The following is a 20,071-nucleotide window of genomic DNA, read 5'->3' on the forward strand; positions in this document are numbered from 1 at the left end:
CTGTAGTCGCCTATGTGATTTAGGCCCTGTTCTCATGGTGAAAACGTGACAGTTTTCCCGTTTTTGGTTTTAAAAAAAAACCCGTTCAGACTGGCTGTGTCTTGATTCAGGGGTTGCAGCCTACGAAGGCTGCATTTGAAGACCGATTGCGTCATAGCGGCGCGCAAAGGCTGTCCCATTTGCAAGGCTTCTTGCAAGGCTCCTCATATGCGGCCGAGAAATGCAGCCTTCGTTTCACGGTTTTGAAGGCTGCATCAGATGGATCCTTCGTGGCCCAACATATCCCAAGATTCATTGCGTTTTTTTCAGAGATTGCATAAAATAAAATATAACAAAACAGCAACGTGTTGCTCCATCTTCTTAACTTTTATCTTCCTTTCTTTTTTTCTTGTACTTTTTTTTCTTTTCGTCTGGTAGGCAACTTCTTTTTCTTTTTTCCTCCATTGACAGGGCTGTCTCCGTTGGCAGCAATCAGGGTTGCTAGGCAGCACAGGAGCGGCGAGTCGTCACGCAAGGTAACGGCTTGTTACGTAAACCGGAAATGCTCGTAAACGGAGACCTGCGGAGACCGTCCCGTTTAACAACGCTCGTTGGCCTTGGAATCGGCCTTAAAATTGGCCTTCATAGGCTATAGCCTTCATAGACCGCGAGACTGTGTCCTACGTAGGGTGCAATACCTGAATCAAGACACAGCCACAATTTATCTGACATCTTCACTCGTACACATGTTTTCAGAGGAAACGGGATGAAATCGCTGTAGTAAGCATGCCAGGCCAGCAGTTGGCGGTACAAGGTAGTAGTAGATAGCTTTTCCGGTACAATTTGATGCATAAAACCTTACTGTAACCGAAAATTAATGCCACTAACGTTCATAAAGCGGTTGGTGTAAGCTTAGGGTTACACGTATTGTAAATCACAAGCTTTCTGTCCTCTTATTTCACCGCATTGAACTCGTGAAAACAGAAGACATGCTGATAGTGAAGGGGCTCTGTGAGCGGCTACTTTCCTGTTAAGGTGTGAACACACTAGGCACTTTACACGCGTACAGACGCGTATGAAATCCGCCCCTTTTCCATAGGGAACCATTGGTTTACGCGCGTAGGCTACATGGCGCGTAAATGCGTCACTCGCGCTAAAGCAACATTTTCACTCGCGCTAAAGCAACATGTTTACGCGCGTATTACGTTCGTATAGCTACGCGAGGAGTTCAAAAAATTTAACTTTTGTTGCTCCTACGCGAGACGATTAGCCGCGTTGGCCAATCAGCGTTGAGCTTGACCCGCGACGTCAGATACATTGGCAGGGTCGGAGAACAGTGTACTGTACACAGAGGCTGATGAGAGACACCGAGGAGAAAAATGTATTGCGGGCGGCCGGTGCTGTATGAAGCCGCTCGGGGTTAGAACACGTGGGGAAAGTTTACCAGGAGAATGGACTTCCTGGTTAATTCAATGTGCGGCTGTGCTTTAGCCGATAAACAAAGTTAGCGCCGTATAGCATTAGTTAACTCATCCTGTTGTGTGCGGGCGGCTAGCGCCTCATATTATGAACCCAAACATGACGACCGTCCGCGGGACTTTCAGGACAAGTAGAGCGAAGCACCGGTGTTGATCTACGCCAGCCACGGTCCCTTGTCACAGCCAGGTAGGGTAATTTTGGCTACTTGCCTTTATGTTGTGCCGCCGTGCACCGATGCTGCTGTAACTGTGTTTGTTATGTAGCTGCCGTGAATATGCAATGCTGTTTTAATGCTAGGCTATTTGTGCTGTTCAGTTTGTCTTTTGGCACAGTTGTTGGCAGAAAATGCCTAGTGTGTTCGCACCTTTAGACGTACTTCAAAATAAAAGTCAACTCACGTTTGTCCAGTGAAATGCTATTAATGTTTAGCCAGTGACATGCTTTTACTGTGAAGCCGTAGCCTTAATGCTCCTTTTGTTGAACAGTAACTTAACCGCTGCGAACTATGGATAGTGTTTTTTAATGTAGAGAGAGCCATGTCCCTGGCATATAGAAGCTACACACGTTTATTTTGCTAGAAAAACCGGCAGAGCTCAAATCTTTCCCCAGACAAAGTGGCGGGTGCATGGTATCAATAACTTACTAATAGACTAAATTGGCGAGTGTTATATTTGAGCCCTGCACGACACTCTCCGCTGATCACAGTGATGGTGCCGCGGAGACACCGTGCATGTTATGTTGTCTTCTAACTTTATAACTCGCGTGTGGGTATTTTGACAGCAAATGTTATAGACTATGCATACGTGAAGTGGAGCCGTGACGTCAGCGTTATCAGGGAAAATGGTTTCGGTGTTTACAAGAAACCAAAACCGTTGTGTTTTCCAAAAAATCCTCCCTGGGAGTAGATCTCAAAAACTTGCGGTTTCATGCCTGCGTTTGCTGTTTTCATGTACATGATATAGTGCAACCGTGGGAATTTTTCCGCGTTTGCACCGTTTCGTGTTGCCGTGAGAACAGGGCCTTAGTGGTTATCCCTCCAGGGATAACTGTCAGACAGCCCAGTATCCTTACAAGTTGATGCAGGAATTCAATATGTAAACACAGTTCGGGTAAAAAAAGTGTGTGCGTGTGTGTGTGTGTGTGTGTGTGCGTGCATGCCTGCATGCGTGTGCGAATTCAAGCCAACAAATTTGGGAAAACGGCCAGAGAGATATGGAGAGCATGCAAAACTTGGCCAAATTTGAATGTGAGGACTCCTGAGAAGTGGTCACTGTGAGAGCCTGGGGTTATTTGGGGGTAAATGGTAAATGGACTTGTATAGCGCTATATCTCCGTTTATCACAGACCCAAAGCGCTTTACATTGTTTTTGTACACATTCACCCAGTCACACACACATTCATACACCGATAGCAGCAGCTACCACGCAGGGTAGGCTTAGCACTAGGGTGCTAAGCTAACTAAGCTAACTATCGGGAGCAATTCGGGGTTCAGTGTCTTGACCCTGCACACCAGAGGCGAACTCCCTACCCACTTCGCCGCTGCCGCCCCAGTGGTCACAGGAGCATACCAAATAGCATTCCAGTGGGCCTGAATTGTCTGTGAGTTGTTTTGCTCCTGGAGCTGCGTGCAGGGAGAGAGATTAATTGGGGCACTTAGACAAAAACGAAAGGTATTCACTATTCACAATGTATTCTACTTCGTATCTACAGTATTAAATAAAAGCATGATGTAAATGCCTTCATTTTGAAAGTTTGCCGAGTTCAGAACAGCAACTGCATTTAAGGCAGCGGACGTTAACGGACTATGCATCCTTAATAAATTCACGAACGCCGCCTGTGCGCTTGTTTGTGCGCGTGTCATCTCATTAGCATCTGTACTTTGGCCAAGGGGCTGTTCCGTGCTGGAATACGGATGGCGTGGTCACACTGACTAGCCAAACGTTCTAGACTTTAGTATGCAAATGAGCTCGGGCACGGGGCCGCGGCCCTAGTGTGAGTGGCCCCTAAGAGACTGCCATCTAACAGGTTTGACATGTCACATGGCTGTTTGTAAGAATCAATGTGTCCACCTCATGCAGTGTGACTCACTCCTTTCAACTTGTGTTATTTGCTTTTTCACTTCTGTTCAGACATGCCTGCACACATGGATGGCAATGAAGGGAGAGGAGACCATAGTTCTTAGCTATATACTTTTCGAGGTTTCTCACGTCTACGAGGATCTTGCAAGAAAGCATCTGCAACTCGCTTTTCCCAGGGAATATATCGTCAAATGTGTTTTTCGCTGTTTTTTTAAAAAGCAGGACTAAACATATCTGCCGTGTCAAGGCAGCAGCAATGGAGACGTCTGAAGCCACAGGTATGACCCTCTGGCTGAGGTAAGGTTCAGTTCGGTTCAGTCATTTCTTTCCTCGGGCAGCTTTGGTGTGCTGTATCTTCTCTGCTACACCTTTACAGCTCATTAAAGTAGAAACAAAAGTAAAAACGTCTGCCTTGCTTTACGCTCATTAAGGTGCACATTTATGTATTGGAACCTGGACAAACTCCAGGTTTTACAGCTGTGCAGCTTCACTGGACCAAACTGCCTGTTAAAATGCATGGCTTTTAATAGAGAAAAGTAGAAGAAACCAGCATCATGAATAATTTTTTGCACCTTGTCTACACTGGCTAAAATATAATGATTTGAAGAAAAAAGAAGCACTAAAGTGGGTGATTAGAGTTGGTTATTATTGATATAAATAATACGCCTTATATCTGTAGGTATCTGTCGGCTCGTGTTGTACAGCAACTAAATCATTGTTTGAGGGCATACTGTAGATAAAGTCCAACTTCGCAAAAATGTGAAATTGAATTATTCAGAGACAACAAAACAATAGCCGATCGATATTCCATAGGCAACTAGTTCCTAACGAAGACTAAGAGCGATCATATGGTGAGAATTTTTTAGTTTGGGAGTTAAAAATAGGCTCTAAGGAGATTTACGAGATTCAGTGTGAACTGCCCTACTATGGTCAGGCTAGATTCCACAAAATGTTGAAAAAACAATCCCTAAGAATCCTTAAGGTCTTAACCTATATGCAGTGGAATATTAATTCCCACAATACTACTGACACACAGAGTGGGTGAGAAAGAGAACCGTGGGGCAGAGCAGCTCATTTATAATCTGGACAGAATTGTAGGAAGTGATGCATGCAAACTAAATTGTAATGTTAATAGGAGTCTCAGGCTGGTCTTTGGTTAAACAATGGATCTAATATTCAGTTCACACTGACAAAGAAAGAGGATTGAAGTTGGCGTAATGAGATCAGGGGGCGTACAAAATTAAAAAAACAGAGGGCAGTATGCTTCAAGGTGTCTCTGATGACTATGCGGTTATTCATATTTGCGTTTTCCCCCTTCTATCCCGTTTAGGGAATAGACAGTGAAGTTCTGTAATATGTTTTTGTTGAGAATAATAAGTGTGAATGTGCAGGTGGCACATTGTCTGTACAAATATAAATGGTTTTGCAAATTTGAGATGAAGGGAAGAGAAGAGGGAGGGTGAAAGGAGCAAGGCAGGAAAGTAGAAACAGATGCATGCACTCTATGCAAAGATACACTACTGCTGCTGAGGCCATGTTCAAATGTAAAGTTGTGCCGTGAGGAAATGTGTTGAGTTATAACTTTAACCCCTTACAAAGTTTATTCTTAATACATTACGGCCAACTGTCCTATTATACCAATAAACAGTTCATAGTGACTCCTTGTATACCACACCGACAAACAGCTATTAATTGTTTTTTTGTAAACAACACCTCCAATTGATTTATCCTTCTCTTAACTTCCTAAGTCACAAATACATATATAACTGAGCAATGATTAATATCTGAATGCACATAGTTATATGATAAATTACCATCACAACTATGTTGGCTGTTAGCCATGGCATTACTAAGCAGTTTATTCATGCTATCCCTCAGTTCTCTCTTCTTGTTTTCTTTGTTATATGTTGCTGAGGTCTTGTTCAGTGAGTGTATTGAGCTGTGCCTGGCTCAAATTGAGCCCAGTCTCAAGGGCAGCAGCTCCTTCTGTAAAGACCTCAATAAAATGTAATTCTGGAATCACGAATGAAACGTTTTAAGTCTGAGAAAGGACGTTACGGGAAAAGATCTTTTGTCAGTCATAGCTTTGTGTCTGGCAACTGTGTCGAGTCTATCTTGGGTCTGATATTGTGTCTAAAGAGACCTTTAAGCAGAATACCAAGTGGTCTATGTTGATATAAAAAAATCTAAATGGCTCAAGTGTGCGATTAGGAAATTGAAGACAGGAGGCATCCCTTTTGTCATTTTGACCATTTGCCAATTATTTTGCATGTTGTCCACACTGGCTAAAAAATGTTTTATAAACATGTCTGTCAAATATCTGTGGGCCCGTGGTGCATCAGAATCATGGTGTAACATAACCAGAGTTTTATCATCTATGGCTTCATGGATTTAGTGTGGTGGGGTGTGGTGATAGCCATCAGGATTCTGTGTACATTGTTTAACAGATTTCAGACATATAGATAAACTCATATATTTACTATACCCATATCAGCATGTTCTCTCTCCAGTCAATGCAATACTATTGTGTAAGATGAGATGGATTGATGCAACAAAAAAAATGCTTGAATTTGCTTGTGGTAAAACACAATAATAGTTCTGCAGTCATTGAATCTAAGTCCTCTTTAAAATATATATTTTTTTTATAATATTTTTTAAAAGTCTCTTGGGAAGTCTTAAGGCTTCTTATAGTGACAGTATCTGCATGTCAAATGACCGTGATAGCGTGTATGCTGATTCTGTGTCTAGCGTTAAGAAAAAGGGTTTCTGTTGTGTTGATGCTTTGTCAAATGACTGTGGCTAATGTATTGGCTCAATGTAAATGGGAAAAGAGGGGCCTAGAGAGTGAATCAGCATAGAGCCAATAAATGTTTTCATTTTTTTTCGAGAAGCCCAAAGACACTTTACAAAAGTACAGAGGGATGAAAAGAAAACACAAGCTAGTGAAAAAAGCTCTAGTGCGTAACTTCTGTTGCCCCCATGAGGAGTTCTGAGTAATTACAACAACACTGTTGGCACAACTACTTGAGGTAAGCCTTCAGTGGTTGTTGTAGCAAGGCTCTTGGTTCAGATAGAATGTAACATTTAAGGACACCATATACTGTATATGGTTGACACATTGGAGAATTGCTCTGTTGGGATTTGGTCCAATGCCTGTAATGTACACAGTAGCCCTGAGAGCTGAATGATTCACTGCAACCCAAGAGAACACATGATAACCGACAGCTCATTTTCCATTGACAGACCATTGACCTCTGTAGCATGAACTTAGCGGCTAATTCCTCCCTTAAGTGTCCCTTGGAAAAAAAAAATGTTTCCCTTGTAACTCATTCTATTGAGTTTGCAGCATTTTGGTGGTGAAGATTGTGACAGAGATCATAACATCTATAAAACACCGGCACAATACAAATATGATATGCCACGACTCACCTGAACACCATAAGCTTGAAACGGTATCCAGTATGTTAGATCCGGAAATACGTGATAGTAAGAGAAACTGTGTTTAGTCTGCTAGTTCCCTTTAACCTTATGCCTTTCATTTTGGGCTTTGCTCTACACAGCATCTGTTTTCTACCAAAAGTCTTCACTCACATACCCAGCATAAGAAGTCCAAAGGATTGTTTAAGTGGAAGACATTAAAGCTATACAGACGCCCACCATTTGGTACCTTATCTCAAACCCTTTTATCTGCCACATGGCGAATAGATGAGGGAATATCAGTTGATCTTTTCTGAGAGGAAAACATCCACTGCGCTGAAGCTCTGGCTTGGAAAAGTGAATGCAGTGAATGCTTAATTCAAATAATGTTTTACCTGTGTTTCTGTAATTGGTTGAGTTTGTATTTGTATAATATCATCAATCTATATAGCAGTGATACCACATTTTGTAAGATTTATCAATGGTCATTGGTAGGACATTGGTGTCCTGCCCCTCATATACCCCCAGGCTGGCTGGGGTTAGGAATGTATTTTTTCAGACTTAAAGGCCTACTTCACCGGTTTGAATATGAAGGTGTATTGAATTCTGTGATGTCTTTTACTGTGACATCACAGTAATATTTACAAAGTACGTTTTTTTTAACCCTATATTTCTCTTTCTGTGATGTCACGAGAAAGAGAAATATAGGGTTAAAAAAAACACTCTTTCTGCCTTTTCTCAGGCTAGGATGAACCGAGTTCAATTTTTTTTGCACATTTATACTACATAGGATCTCAGAATTCAATACACCTTCATATTCAAACCGGTGAAGTAGGCCTTTAACCCCATGTCCCCTGTTGCTTGTCCCGAAGCAAAGTAAAACAAAGCAAAGCAAAATACAGCCAGCACTCTGAAGATAAACACACAAGCACACATTCTAGTGGGGCATACAGGTATGTGATCATTGTGAGGGGGGATGATTGTTATTGATGAATGATTTTGCTATTTGAGAATTAAAGAACTGGTCTGTATCAAAGATCACACCAATAGTACAGGCCTCTGGCTTCAAATTGGAAAAGGGTTTCCCAGACTTAAAGTTATATCACTGGTGATGGCTGTGGGCGGAGAAATTGCAACTATGTCTGACTAAAAATAACACTGTACTCCATCACTGTCATAGTTGCTTACTTTTTGCTGCTGTTTGTTGATTCTCTCATGCTGGTATTTGTGAGCCTGGCCAAACTGACTTTTCAGACTGCCCTGTAGTTGGAGTTGGACTATAGCTAATAAACAAGGTTTTCTTGCACCTCGGTGATATTGTAATTCAAATGTATTTTATTGTGTAGTTAATCGCTTCCGAAACTTCTTTGATCACAATTTAGAAATTGAAAAATCTTGATGATCATTTCTTCATTTGACCAAAACTTGCAGTTAGAGGCTGTTTTTTTCTCAGATTCAATATCCCTCTTTGTACTGGAAGAAGGACAAGAAAATGGACGCTCTTTTACTTTCAAATCAAATCAAATCAGTTTTATTTGTATAGCCCAAAATCACAAATAGACATTTGCCTCAGTGGGCTTTACATTCCATACAATATGATACAATATGACACCCTGCCCTTACACCCTTAGCTCGGCTGAGAAAAAACTCCCAGTAAAAAACCCTTTACCGGGATTAAAGAATTTGAAGAAATCTCAGGGAGAGTCGACAAAGTAAGGGATCCCTCTCCCAGGACGGACCTACTGCAATAGATGTCATAAGTAGAGAAAAATCACAAAGGAATTTGATCATTAACCAGATGTTTACATGGTAATACTAAAGTAAAGTGCGAATAGTGTGGATGCAGGAGGACTTCAGATGCTGCCAGAGGGGGGACCGAATCCACACAGTGACTCACTGTGCTGATCTTAGTCGAGCATGTTTGGCAGCCACGATCCACATCTGCACTGCACATGTCATTCAGTTAACTGGGGAGAAGTTCAGATTTTATTATACAAGCCGAATCCAAATAATATAAACATCTGTTGATGGCATGTCCACCTTTTCCCACTTGTTTTCCGTAATTCTCCTTAAATCTGATGTCCATGCACTTAAAGGTTAACTACTCTGTTGGCTGAAGTGTTTTGATGTTTCAAGCTTCAGTCGGTTTTTCAGAAGGAAAGCATCAAATAGAATACATATTGTAAGGACAACCATCTTTACTTTTATTGCTATTTTGACGACTAGCTGTTCAACCCCAAATGTTTTCAGTGCAAACAAAAATGTCTATGTTTTGATGCACTGACTAATCTTTCCTTGAGCCTTGTTTTGTAGCCTTTAGGAACAGTAACAACAACATTATTGGTAACAGATTTTCCACAGCCCCCACACTCACACGTGTACAAAAATATTTAACCAAACATTATAAAAAAAATAAAAAAATGCCCCTCCCATTCCTGACCCCCACTGCTTACAGCTTGTCTCTATTGCCCATTATCCTGCCTAAAGTACTAAGTGGTGCCTTTCTTAAGAGTCCTTCCCCTTTGTCTTCCGGGGAGGAGAGAATTTTGCAGAAGGAAGAGCAACTGGAGGGTTGGAGATGAGTATCTATAGCTGCAGTAGCAGAGGCAGGGGGAAGGGAGTGCAGATGATCGCTGGGGTTCCTGCTAACAGCCTGCCTGGGGACTTTTAGACTTGTATTTATTCATCAGATGGGACTCGGTGCATGTGGCACTTTTTCCCCACTCCTTCCTGCGATTTTTTCTTTTCTTCATCATTGTTATTCTCACGAGTGCAGAAATATGGTTTGGAAAGAGTAGTGCAAACTTCCCAACTGACAGTCTACCTGGTGCTTGAAGAAACTCCTGTGATGGTGAGAAAAACTTTAATTACTTTAATGAGCAAAGTTACATTCCATTTGCCAACAGCAACCTTTGAAAAAAAAAAAATACCCCATTTCCATATTGGGCAGAAACTATAGAGGAAAATAAGGAATAGTTCTACATAGAGACTTGGTTATGATACATTTAAGGTTGTTTATGTTATGCTACTCTCCCATTGTATATTCATCTTTATAAATGCTGTTGTAGTATATCACAATGAATCAGATTATTCTAGGATTCTTATTTGTCAGGGCAGCCAGTTAAAATCGCCCTTTCCGTTTAGGGGTTTAATTTTGTTTCATTGCTATCCATTTGCAAATGTACCCCAGTATAGACTTATAAAGCATAGTTTTTTTTTACACGTGTTTAACGTCTCACCTTGCATTATGAACTGTCAGTTTCAGGGTATTTGGGGAGCTTTGAGGAGATGCTAAACTTACTAAATTAAGTGCTAATTGGCCAAACACAGAATCGGGATTACTATAATGTAATGATAGAACATTGTTCGCCATTTTAATAAGTTAACATTCAAACTCTGGTTTTGTTAAAGTGAGCTGAAGAACAATTTCAATACTACGTTTCTTTAACTTCATATCTACTTGAATTTATAATCCTCATTGGCACTACCTTTGTGCTATTGTAGATTGTATTAATGTGTGGCCGTCCTCCATAAATTCACTCCTACTGATGTTTCACATGGTCAAATAAACCATTATATGACCCATTTGGGAAAACTGAACCCAGTGACCCTAGATTTTTTTGAAATGATGCTGGAAACTACGTATATGCTCTTCCTGCCCATGCTCTGTGCACCGATTGATTCCTCCACCTGTCTCTATAGAATAATATTTGATGTACTTCAAGTCAGCAGAGGCCAACTCTAAAATCTTCCAAAATAATTGGTTAATCCAGAAGCATCATCGATACATGTTCAGTCGAAAGTCGAATCAGCATATTTGATGTAAAATACAAACATGAAAACAAATTTCAAATTAAAGATGGATTGAGTAGGATATTGGAGGGACTGCAGACTATTCTAGAGGTCAAAATGTTTTTTTTTCAGGCAACTAAAATACAGAAACAAAAAGTAAATACAAATATATACAGTATTTAGTGTCTTGTACAAGCTCATTGACTTGTATGATTTTAAAATAAAGTGAAACAGAAGAATTTAATTAAATCCTCTCAAGGACATTACATTTTTGAACTATGTTGCAGTATAAGATGTGCAGGCCTGAAAAACACAAATGCACAAACAGGACCTTATAAAATTAGATTAAAGCTGGGGTATATGAGTTGGGAGAAAATAGCTGTTGGGATAGAGATTTGAATCCAAATACCTCAACCGCTCCACTTGTGTTCTCTTTGGTCCCTCCCCCATGGTCCCTCCCTGACACGCTGTACACCAACAACGTCGGTGCCAAAGTGAATGGACAGTCCCAACAGCCAATAAGAATGGAGAATCGGAGCCTCGCTCTGATTGGTCAAAGTGTACATGAGCAGTGGCAATTTTTGGGGTCAGCACACAGAGGCAGGGGAGAGCAAAGTGATGAGTAGATATTCTCAGACCACTTCACTTACATATAGCTGAATGGCTAATATGACATTTTTGCCAAATATTACAGTGAAAAAGTTACCCACCCCATACTTTAATGTATGCAGAGATGTCAGAGAAAGGGGTCGCAAAGAGCACTTAGGGGTTGCAGTACCTTGCGCAAGCAGTGCCCAGGAGGTGACCTGTCACTTCTCCAGCTACCAGAGTGTCCACACTCCGAAAGTGTAGCTCATTAACGTGGTTTCCCATTAGTTTAAATGAGAAGCCATTGGACTGATCCAGTGGTGCAATGTTGGATATGGCATATTGATTTTAGATGCGAACAGGCACTTTTTGCTAATGGCACACTCAAAAGGTTTTCAGGGTCACACAAGAGCTGGCGCCAAGCACCATCAGTCTCATCCTAGCATTCTCTAAGGAATTAATAGCCTGGTTAGCTTTTAGCAGAAGTTGAAAAGGTCTCTCTCATTCCTGCCTTTTAGGGAAATGTGACAGACAAAAAATATTGCTATTGAATATCATAAATAGCAATTATACCATTTGAACAATCATACACATAATTTGAACATCACTTTCCCAAAATGTAAATAGAATATACAGAAACAGCCTATGGTATATTAGTTGGTTTTCTCTGACAGATTTTTGGGCGGTCCAATCAGCGAACAGAGGGAGTGGCTGAGAACAATGAAGTGCGCCAGTTTCAGTTGTAGTCAGAAGCCGGCGCATGACATACGTCACGACAAAACGTTATGCAATTGGTTGGCAGATCCAGTGTGGCACTGGGCAGATCCAATAGTTTTAAACTTCAACAGACACCCGCCTTAAAGTGAGTTAACATTTATCAATTGAGCGATTCCAGACCCTCTGTACAAATGAAATGGAGTACGATGGTCTAGTAGGACCAGGCTAGGAAAGTCTAGTGATTTGCAACAAAATAACAAGATTGTCAAAGACAGTTAAAAGCGTAACATTGTATATGGGATTCAACACATATTCTACATAGTTATGTGTTGTTGCTCTCCTTGGGGATGTAAATTCATGGGTTGGACAGGCTTTGTATTTTTTGCAGTTGGGACTCAGATGTTTTTTCTCCTAGCAAACTACCAGTGTGTGCTACATCAAGCATTTCAAAGTGTGCGATGCAGCAATGCACAATTCCATCTCAAATGCACATCATTTTGCCAAAAGTTTTGTCTTTACCATTTTGATATTCACTTTCTTCGACTTGAACACTAATATTAAAGGGGAAATGTAGGAACTAGATGCAAAAACTGGAGCACATTAAACTGACAGATATTGGTGCCAAAAAGTCAAATGATTTAATAAAGTGTTCCTGCTATTTAGGTCAAGTTTGTAAACGTTTTATCCTCAATGTTTAATGTCCTGTGGAGTCCAGCAGGCATCCCACTAAATTAAAATACACAAGCTAAACAATAGACTACTGGAAAATACCTGGACAAATAAATCTACGTGTTTTTTCTGACGATTACCCACCAGCATGAAAAGTTGTCTGGTACAGCTTTCGTTTTATTCTAGTGTATTATTTATTATTTATGTTTACTTCATTAACATTAAACCAACATGGACATGCCTACTGTTAACTGTCATGACCTCCTTCTGTACACTGATACAATCTGTGTTGGGATGCTCACAGGAAGTTAAACCCACAGTTTGATATGATAGAATTAGCTTCTGTATGTCGATCCAACTTAGCTGTGATATACTTGCGATGACTTTTAAAAAGTCAGCAAAGACCTAGATGCCACATCAGGTGAAGTCAGTTTAAATTATGTAGCTTGAGTTAATTCAAAAAAGGTTATTTTTTGAGAGGTAACTTCTTATGGAATTTGTAGATTGCCAGTTTATTCCTTTAGCTTATTTCAGGATGCTACCAATACCCTTGTAATATGGGTTTCACTGAATCATCTGGTCTAATTCGTACCTCCACTTTGCTTGAAGTTAGTCTTATGCAATCTGACAATGACGGGCAGTATTTTGGGGGACAGACCACTGGGGACAGCATCGTGATACTTTGTTTATTTCCTGTTTCTGTCTTTGTCAGTACAGTTCACATAACTGCATTTCCTGCCAGGATATGCCAGCTCTCCTACTGCCTTTCTATTTCAGTCTTAATGTCACTCTCTCTCCATCTCTGTCCCATGCTGTCACTGTCTGCATGTGTCTGTGTGGGTGTTATTTATGTGCATGCTGTTACTGAGCTGTAACATTAGCCATCCTAAAACTACTCCGAAACGGTTTCGGATTAAAACATAGATTTTCAAAGGATAATTCTGGTTTGTTAGAACTTTTATGTCTTATTTTTGTAGTTTAAGAAATCATTCGTATTGATAGGAATAATATTGCGCCTACCAAGTAAATAGCTGTGATGTTGGTGCATTGCTAACTCACTGAAAATATGTCAGGCCGGGCAATGATCGGTCATGTTTTAAAACCCTCAGGTCAGAAAGAGAAAACATAAGAGAACTGTGAAATAATTACAGAAACAGCTTTAACCTTGCGGTAATTCTTAGAGCCCAGTTTTCCTTTAGAATGAGGAATTATCACAATTTGGGTGCTATGAGTTTCAGCTTTGCCTCAGAATGAAGCGGTTTATATAATCCGGTAACACTGTTTGCTTGTTAGAAAGTAGATGAGTGAATGGAAACTTTTCCACTCCAAATGTTCAGCCCCGCAGTTTTGCAATATACCCAGCCTGAATAAAGAGTAAGATAAGCACCATTTAGCATTGTATCCTCAGGAGTAAACCAAAAAGTACTTCTTCACATAGGCTTTGCCATGAAGGTTGTCACATTTGAAGTGCAAAAGAAAAGTTTATTGTGTTTCTTTACCCCCTTTTTAATTATTTTTATTGTTATTTAAGTGTCCTCTGTCATTTTGAAGAAATATTATTTCTCTTTTTTTTTCCAAGGTTGAAATGAAACCCCTCACACTGGCACTGTCTTTCCATCTCTGAGTCGTCTGAAGCGGAGCCCACACCAGCTGGTCACCATGAATGACTCAGCCCTGCCACTCGCCAACTACACCCCACTCTGTTATTCCATCAACAGCCCTCCATTCAAGTTCATACCCTCCATCACCTCAGTCAAATTCTCATCCATCTTCACCACCTTGGGTCTCGCCTCTAACTTGATTGCCTTCATAGTTCTCATCAAGTCTTTCCGGCAGAAAAATGTTCGCTCACGTTCTTTCTTCATGATCTTCCTCGGTGGCCTGGTGGTTACTGACTTCATGGGTCTACTGGTCACGGGCTCCATCGTCATCTCCTTCTATATGACCAACTTTAATTGGCGGCAGTTGGATCCAAACTGCCACTTCTGCAACTTCATGGGCGTGTCCATGGTCTTCTACGGACTTTGCCCGCTGATGCTGGGTGCCACCATGGCCTTGGAGCGCTTCGTTGGGATCAATCTTCCGTTCGCACGCTCCTCCAGTATGCCCAAGAGGCGGACAGTGTCCATGGTGCTAATGGTGTGGTTAATCGCTGGCTCCATAGCTTTGCTGCCCCTGGCGGGCGTTGGGAGCTACCACATGTACTTTCCCGGCTCCTGGTGTTTTTTCAACATTAGCCACAAGGGAAACGACATGGCCTTCTGCCTGCTCTTCTCTGCTGTGGGGCTGACATGCATCGCCGTGTCTTTTGTGCTGAACACGGTGAGCGTTGTGACCCTGATCAAAGTGTGCTGCGGACAGGGAGGGAACCGGCGCCGCCGAGACCACGAAATAGAGATGATGGTTCAGCTCATCCTCATCATGGTCATCGCTTCTATATGCTGGTGCCCCCTCTTGGTGAGTATGTCCAAACATATACAGTATGTGTGTATGTAATGTTTAGTTGTGGTCTTATAGAAAATGATTAAGCTCCAATGAAATGCATATTAGGCTACTGCGTTAGCGAGCACTGATGGAGGACTTCAGAGCGCATTCAATTCATTTGCAAGAGTGAAAAAAATCTTAAAAACGTTTGATTGAATAGACTCAACTTTGGCAAAAAAATAAAAAAGGATCAAGAAAACCAAGTGGTTGATCGGGAAGTTGAAAAAACACAGTCAGCCATGGTAATGCAAAGCACTTTGAGTAATGGTGTCCATCAAAGTTATATTAAAGCACTCAACCCAGACCACTTTCTATTACGTTCTTCAATGTAACGTTTGTGTGTCAGCACATTGGACGGCACATTAGAGAGAGGAATAGAAGGGTCAAAGCCACCTCAAATACATATTTTGCAGTCCTGTCTAACCTCAATTGTGTGACACCCTGCGCAGATACATATTCTGATGAGCGTGGTGACTGCTGAACCCGTAAGAGATGAAATTATTTTGTTCTACATACGCATGGCTACTTGGAATCAGATATTTGACCCCTGGATATACATCATGTGTCAAGTGTCTCGAATAAGGCGAGTAAAAACCAGATTGTCTTAATGCTGTCACCATAACACAGCTTCCTAATAGGGACTGCTCACCCCCATCATAACGTTGTGCTGTTTTGGCTGGCTACCTCAGCATGTTCTGAACATCTGACAATGAAGCCCATGGATGGACTCATAATTTTTACGTCACATCTTACCCAATGCCTTGCAGCTTCCAAACCATTACCCATTTGCTCAAAGTATCATTGGTTGCGTGCTTCATAATGCGTCCAGTGTTCCATCTTTGTTTTGCTGCTGATTTTGCTTCATTCCATTCCTAACTTAATAAACATTAGGCTTAAAAAGTTTCAGGCCTTTGACTGTTCACTGCCCCTGCATGTGGAACTTACACAACTGATTTCCCATCAAAACCCTGATAACTTAATAAACTGCAGAATGTGGTTTTATTGTGTTAAAGGTGGAGTCAGCCATTCTGGAAAATGCCTGTTGTCAAAAACACTTTTTTCCCCCCGAAATCAATGAATATCTCCTCACCTTCCCTACTTTGTTATTTCAGTTTCTGGAGCATACAGTATATCTGCGATTGAAAAATTGTTTGGAATTAAACACTTGCAAGACAAGACATGCAAGACGCAACCGTTGAACAGTTTTGCTTGCACTGCTTGCACTGCTTGCATGTAAAACACACAAGAGCAGTTTTTTTTCTGTGACCAGCTGAATTTGGAACAGAGACAACAATAAGCCAATTTGTCATTCCTGAAGGAGCTTGTTAACACGGTTTGCCCCCACAACAGACGGTTGGGCCAATGTTAATAAGGCTATGCCTCACATAAAATGCTGCCGCTTGAGTTAAGCAGGGGGGAGATAATTGTGTTGCAGCAGCCACTGCCTCAGGAGGGCCGTGTCAAAATTAGCTCAGCCTCTCCCTTGGTGGACTAAACAATGATATATGTGTCATTGTAAATTAGCATTATTAACACATTCAATATTTTCCCTCTCATTCCTTATGTCTAATCTTTCCATTCTTTTTCCACTAAAATGTGTTGTCTTGTCATTTCCCTCTCTTTGTTTTCCCTACAACTTTCTCTCTGCAAAAACCTCCTATTCCATTCTCATTCCATCCATCCTACGCATCTCTTCCCCGCATAATTTTATTTCCTCTCTTTGCCTCTTACTATGCTTTATTCCACTGTCTCTCTATCCATATACCCACTTTAATCAACCCCCCCCCCCCCCCCTTCACCAACAGGTCTTCATTGCAAAAACTGTGCTGTCAGGAGGTCCTACCCAGATCAAATACCTGCTGCTCTGGATCCGATTCGCCACCTGGAACCAGATCCTGGACCCGTGGGTGTACATCCTGTTTCGGAGGGCGGTCCTCAAGAGGATCAACCCCGGCCTCGACTGGTCCCGGGGCTCCTTCATGAGCCACGCGTCTTTCAACAGCACCATCCGTAGGTTCACACGCTCCTCCCTGGGCAGCACCCTGGGCCCGGAGGAAAGAGAAGAAGGAACGGGCGGCAAATCCAACATAACAGTCACAACTTCATTAGAGCCACCACCTCCTCCTTCTTCTTCTTCTTCTCCCTGAATGGTGGGATTTGGAATTGTTCTTATTGTTGTTATTGTTGTTGTTGCAGTAGACTGAGCGACATGCTTTTTTTTTGTGTTGTTGTTGTTTTTTATAGCTCTGATGAGTTGTCATGTCAACTCAGTCCAGAGCATAAAGCAGGTTTGTGTAATCTCAAAAGGATGTGTTTTATTGCATGCAAGTGAAAATGTTTAGCAGTATTAGCAATATCACAATCCTAGCAAAGTATGAAGACGGAACAGGGGCTGAGTGGAAACCGACTGATCTGTTAATAGAGCACCGTCTCTGTAACCACTTTATGGAACTCAGCAGTCTGCTAGAAGAAAAAATCAAGGTAATTATATGCACTACTATATTGTTGTTCTATTGTTCAGTGGATAGGAGGACTTGGGTTGGTCATTCAAGCAATTGTTTTCATCCTTGGACATTATGCTCTGATGCTGTTGGAAGCAGGAAGAATTATTTATTACAGCGTGTCACCAGGCTCGTCATGAGAGCTGTATATGTACAGTATATGTATCCGTCCCTTTTTGTAAAAATTGACGTGTTGAATGTTGAAGGTGGTTTTAATGGTGGAACAGTTGATTGAACATCTAACACAGGGTGATTAAAGTAAAACAATATTTGACTGAATTTAAATATTGCTTTGCCCTCCAGATGCCACGAATACATTTTTCATTTCAAGAGTTTATACAATACATATAATAACAATGCATTTATCTTCTATATAGTAAATGTTTTGATGATGGCCCGTAAATAAAACCAGACTTTTTTTCCATTACTTTTAAATGATCCGTTATTAACTCTTTTTCCGAACCCTTCATAGGTTCTTCTCGTTCAGTTCTTAGGCGTGTCATTAATGGACACATTCTGGTCGGCCGGAAAGAATAAAAAAAATAAATGAATAATGTGAATCTCAATGATAATGTGATTATTGCAAAACATTCAAATGTGAAGTGCAAGTGTGAGTAAGGGTAGGTAAGAAAATAAATCCTGGGTCAAGTGACATTTTTAATTACAGGCTTACTCAGTTGACTTGTCTTTGAATCAATCAAGTGAATGAAGAGTCCAATATCTCCGGCAGGAGAAAGCACAATTGTATTATCTCAACTAGAATATATGAGTGTGAATACCTCTGTTTTAGATCAGAAGAATATTACCTACATGCAAATAGTGCTTAGACTCAGAGTTGCTCATGAGGTAAGACAATTCTAACTAAAGAAAGATTTTCAGAGAAAAATATAAGGACCTTTTAAAAAAATGTATTACAGCTTAAAACATCTCTGTTTCTCAGATGTTTAACTAAAACATAAAAGTTTAGCTAAGTTTAAGTAAAACCGAGAAGGTATTTATGAACGCAATGAATAGGGATCCTTGGATCAATCAATTGGAAATGAATTGATTTATTTTCTCGCAATTCATGTTTTTTAAACATTGTAATGTCACACACAGTCAGAGAGAAAAATGACCGAACCCATGACTGGTAGCGATTGAGATGTTTCTTGCTTTAGCTCCATGGCGATGTCATCCATTGTCCATTGAAAATTAAGTGTTAATGTTGAATGTGCTTGACAGAAATTGCATGTGATTGTTCATGTAAGTAGAGGATAAGTCAAATAAATGGTATCTTTTCTATTAAACACAGCCAGGCTCCACAACAATGATTTCAGCCTATTTTTTTGCATTTGTTCAGGTCTTCAAAAAGAGGTGCAATCATATACAAAGTGTAGTTGAAACAGTAAAACTACAATCCAAAAGTTGGTTCAGTGTTTACTTGCCCTACTATGGAAATGCACGTATGCTTACACATAGACAGAGACTGTCAAACTCTAAGATGAACAAACGATTGTAGTATTATTTACATTCCCTCCTTGAAACAAACCAGAAAGTTTTCTATATACTCATAGCAAAAGGGGAATCAAATGAATGTGTTAGCCTAGGAGAAGCAGCTTTTAGTTTTTATGCACCAAATCTCTGGAACAAACTCCCAGAAAACTTGAGGTGTGCTGCAACTCTCAGCTCTTTTAAATCAAGTCTGAAGACTTTTCTGTTTCCATTTTAACCTGTAATTTTGATTACAGGTTAATATATTGTAATCTTGTAAAGCACTTTGACTGGCCTTGTGTCTGAATTGTGCTATATAGATAAGTTTGCCTTGCCTTGCCTTGCCTTGCCTTGCCTTGCCTTGCCTTGCCTTGCCTTGCCTTGCCTTGCCTTGCCTTATACAATGTAACCCTTCAATAAAACCCTTCATGTTTTCCCCCAGGCAGAATCTAAGCAAAAGGAACCATATAATTTGCTCCTTGTTTTATGATTTAAATTGTGGGAAACTATGTTTTTTTTTCTTTTACAGTGTGATCATGTGGGAAAAATGTGAATTGCAGTGCAGCTGGAGGCTGTCCCTTGGGCATTCATTCTCAGCTGATTCCATTTTCTGATCACATTGAGTTAAAGTTGCACTGGGATCACTTAGGTATTTTAAAAGGGTGAATTCATATACTAATACATGGATCAGTCACTTGCTTTATCATTTATAGATCATGCTTGTAGATTTCTGTCTTGTATGAGTTATTAGTAAGTGAAAGATAGACTAACACATTGTGACTTTGCGACAAGCCATTTACTCGTTGTGCCCTTCCTGTTTTTCTCAGTGGTTCTGCAGCACAGGAAAAAAAGTTTCACTGTAGCTTATGCAACTTCCTTGAATCCTAGATTCTCGGA

The 20,071-nt window shown here is 40.8% G+C and overlaps 1 protein-coding gene across 4 annotated transcripts; it reads left to right on the plus strand.

Annotated features, from left to right (window-relative positions):
* The first annotated feature begins 3,622 nt into the window (after positions 1-3,622).
* On the plus strand, positions 3,623-19,259 carry tbxa2r (thromboxane A2 receptor). Of its 4 annotated transcripts, XM_080033410.1 has the most exons (4): positions 9,565-9,804; positions 14,299-15,176; positions 15,653-15,786; positions 17,009-17,322. In XM_080033410.1, exons 2-4 carry the CDS (start codon positions 14,379-14,381, stop codon positions 17,184-17,186), a joined length of 1,110 nt encoding a protein of 369 aa, XP_079889536.1. In that variant the 5' UTR covers positions 9,565-9,804; positions 14,299-14,378; the 3' UTR covers positions 17,187-17,322. The 4 variants fall into 4 exon arrangements, with proteins under 4 accessions (XP_079889535.1, XP_079889536.1, XP_079889534.1 ...); XM_080033409.1 differs by lacking the exons at positions 9,565-9,804; positions 15,653-15,786 and adding an exon at positions 3,623-3,833 and having other exon boundaries at positions 17,009-19,259; XM_080033408.1 differs by lacking the exon at positions 15,653-15,786 and having other exon boundaries at positions 17,009-19,259.
* Positions 19,260-20,071: the final 812 nt, after the last annotated feature.

Source organism: Ammodytes marinus (genome assembly GCF_949987685.1).
Source record: "Ammodytes marinus genome assembly, chromosome: 8".
In the NCBI taxonomy this organism is placed as follows: Eukaryota; Metazoa; Chordata; class Actinopteri; order Uranoscopiformes; family Ammodytidae; genus Ammodytes; species Ammodytes marinus.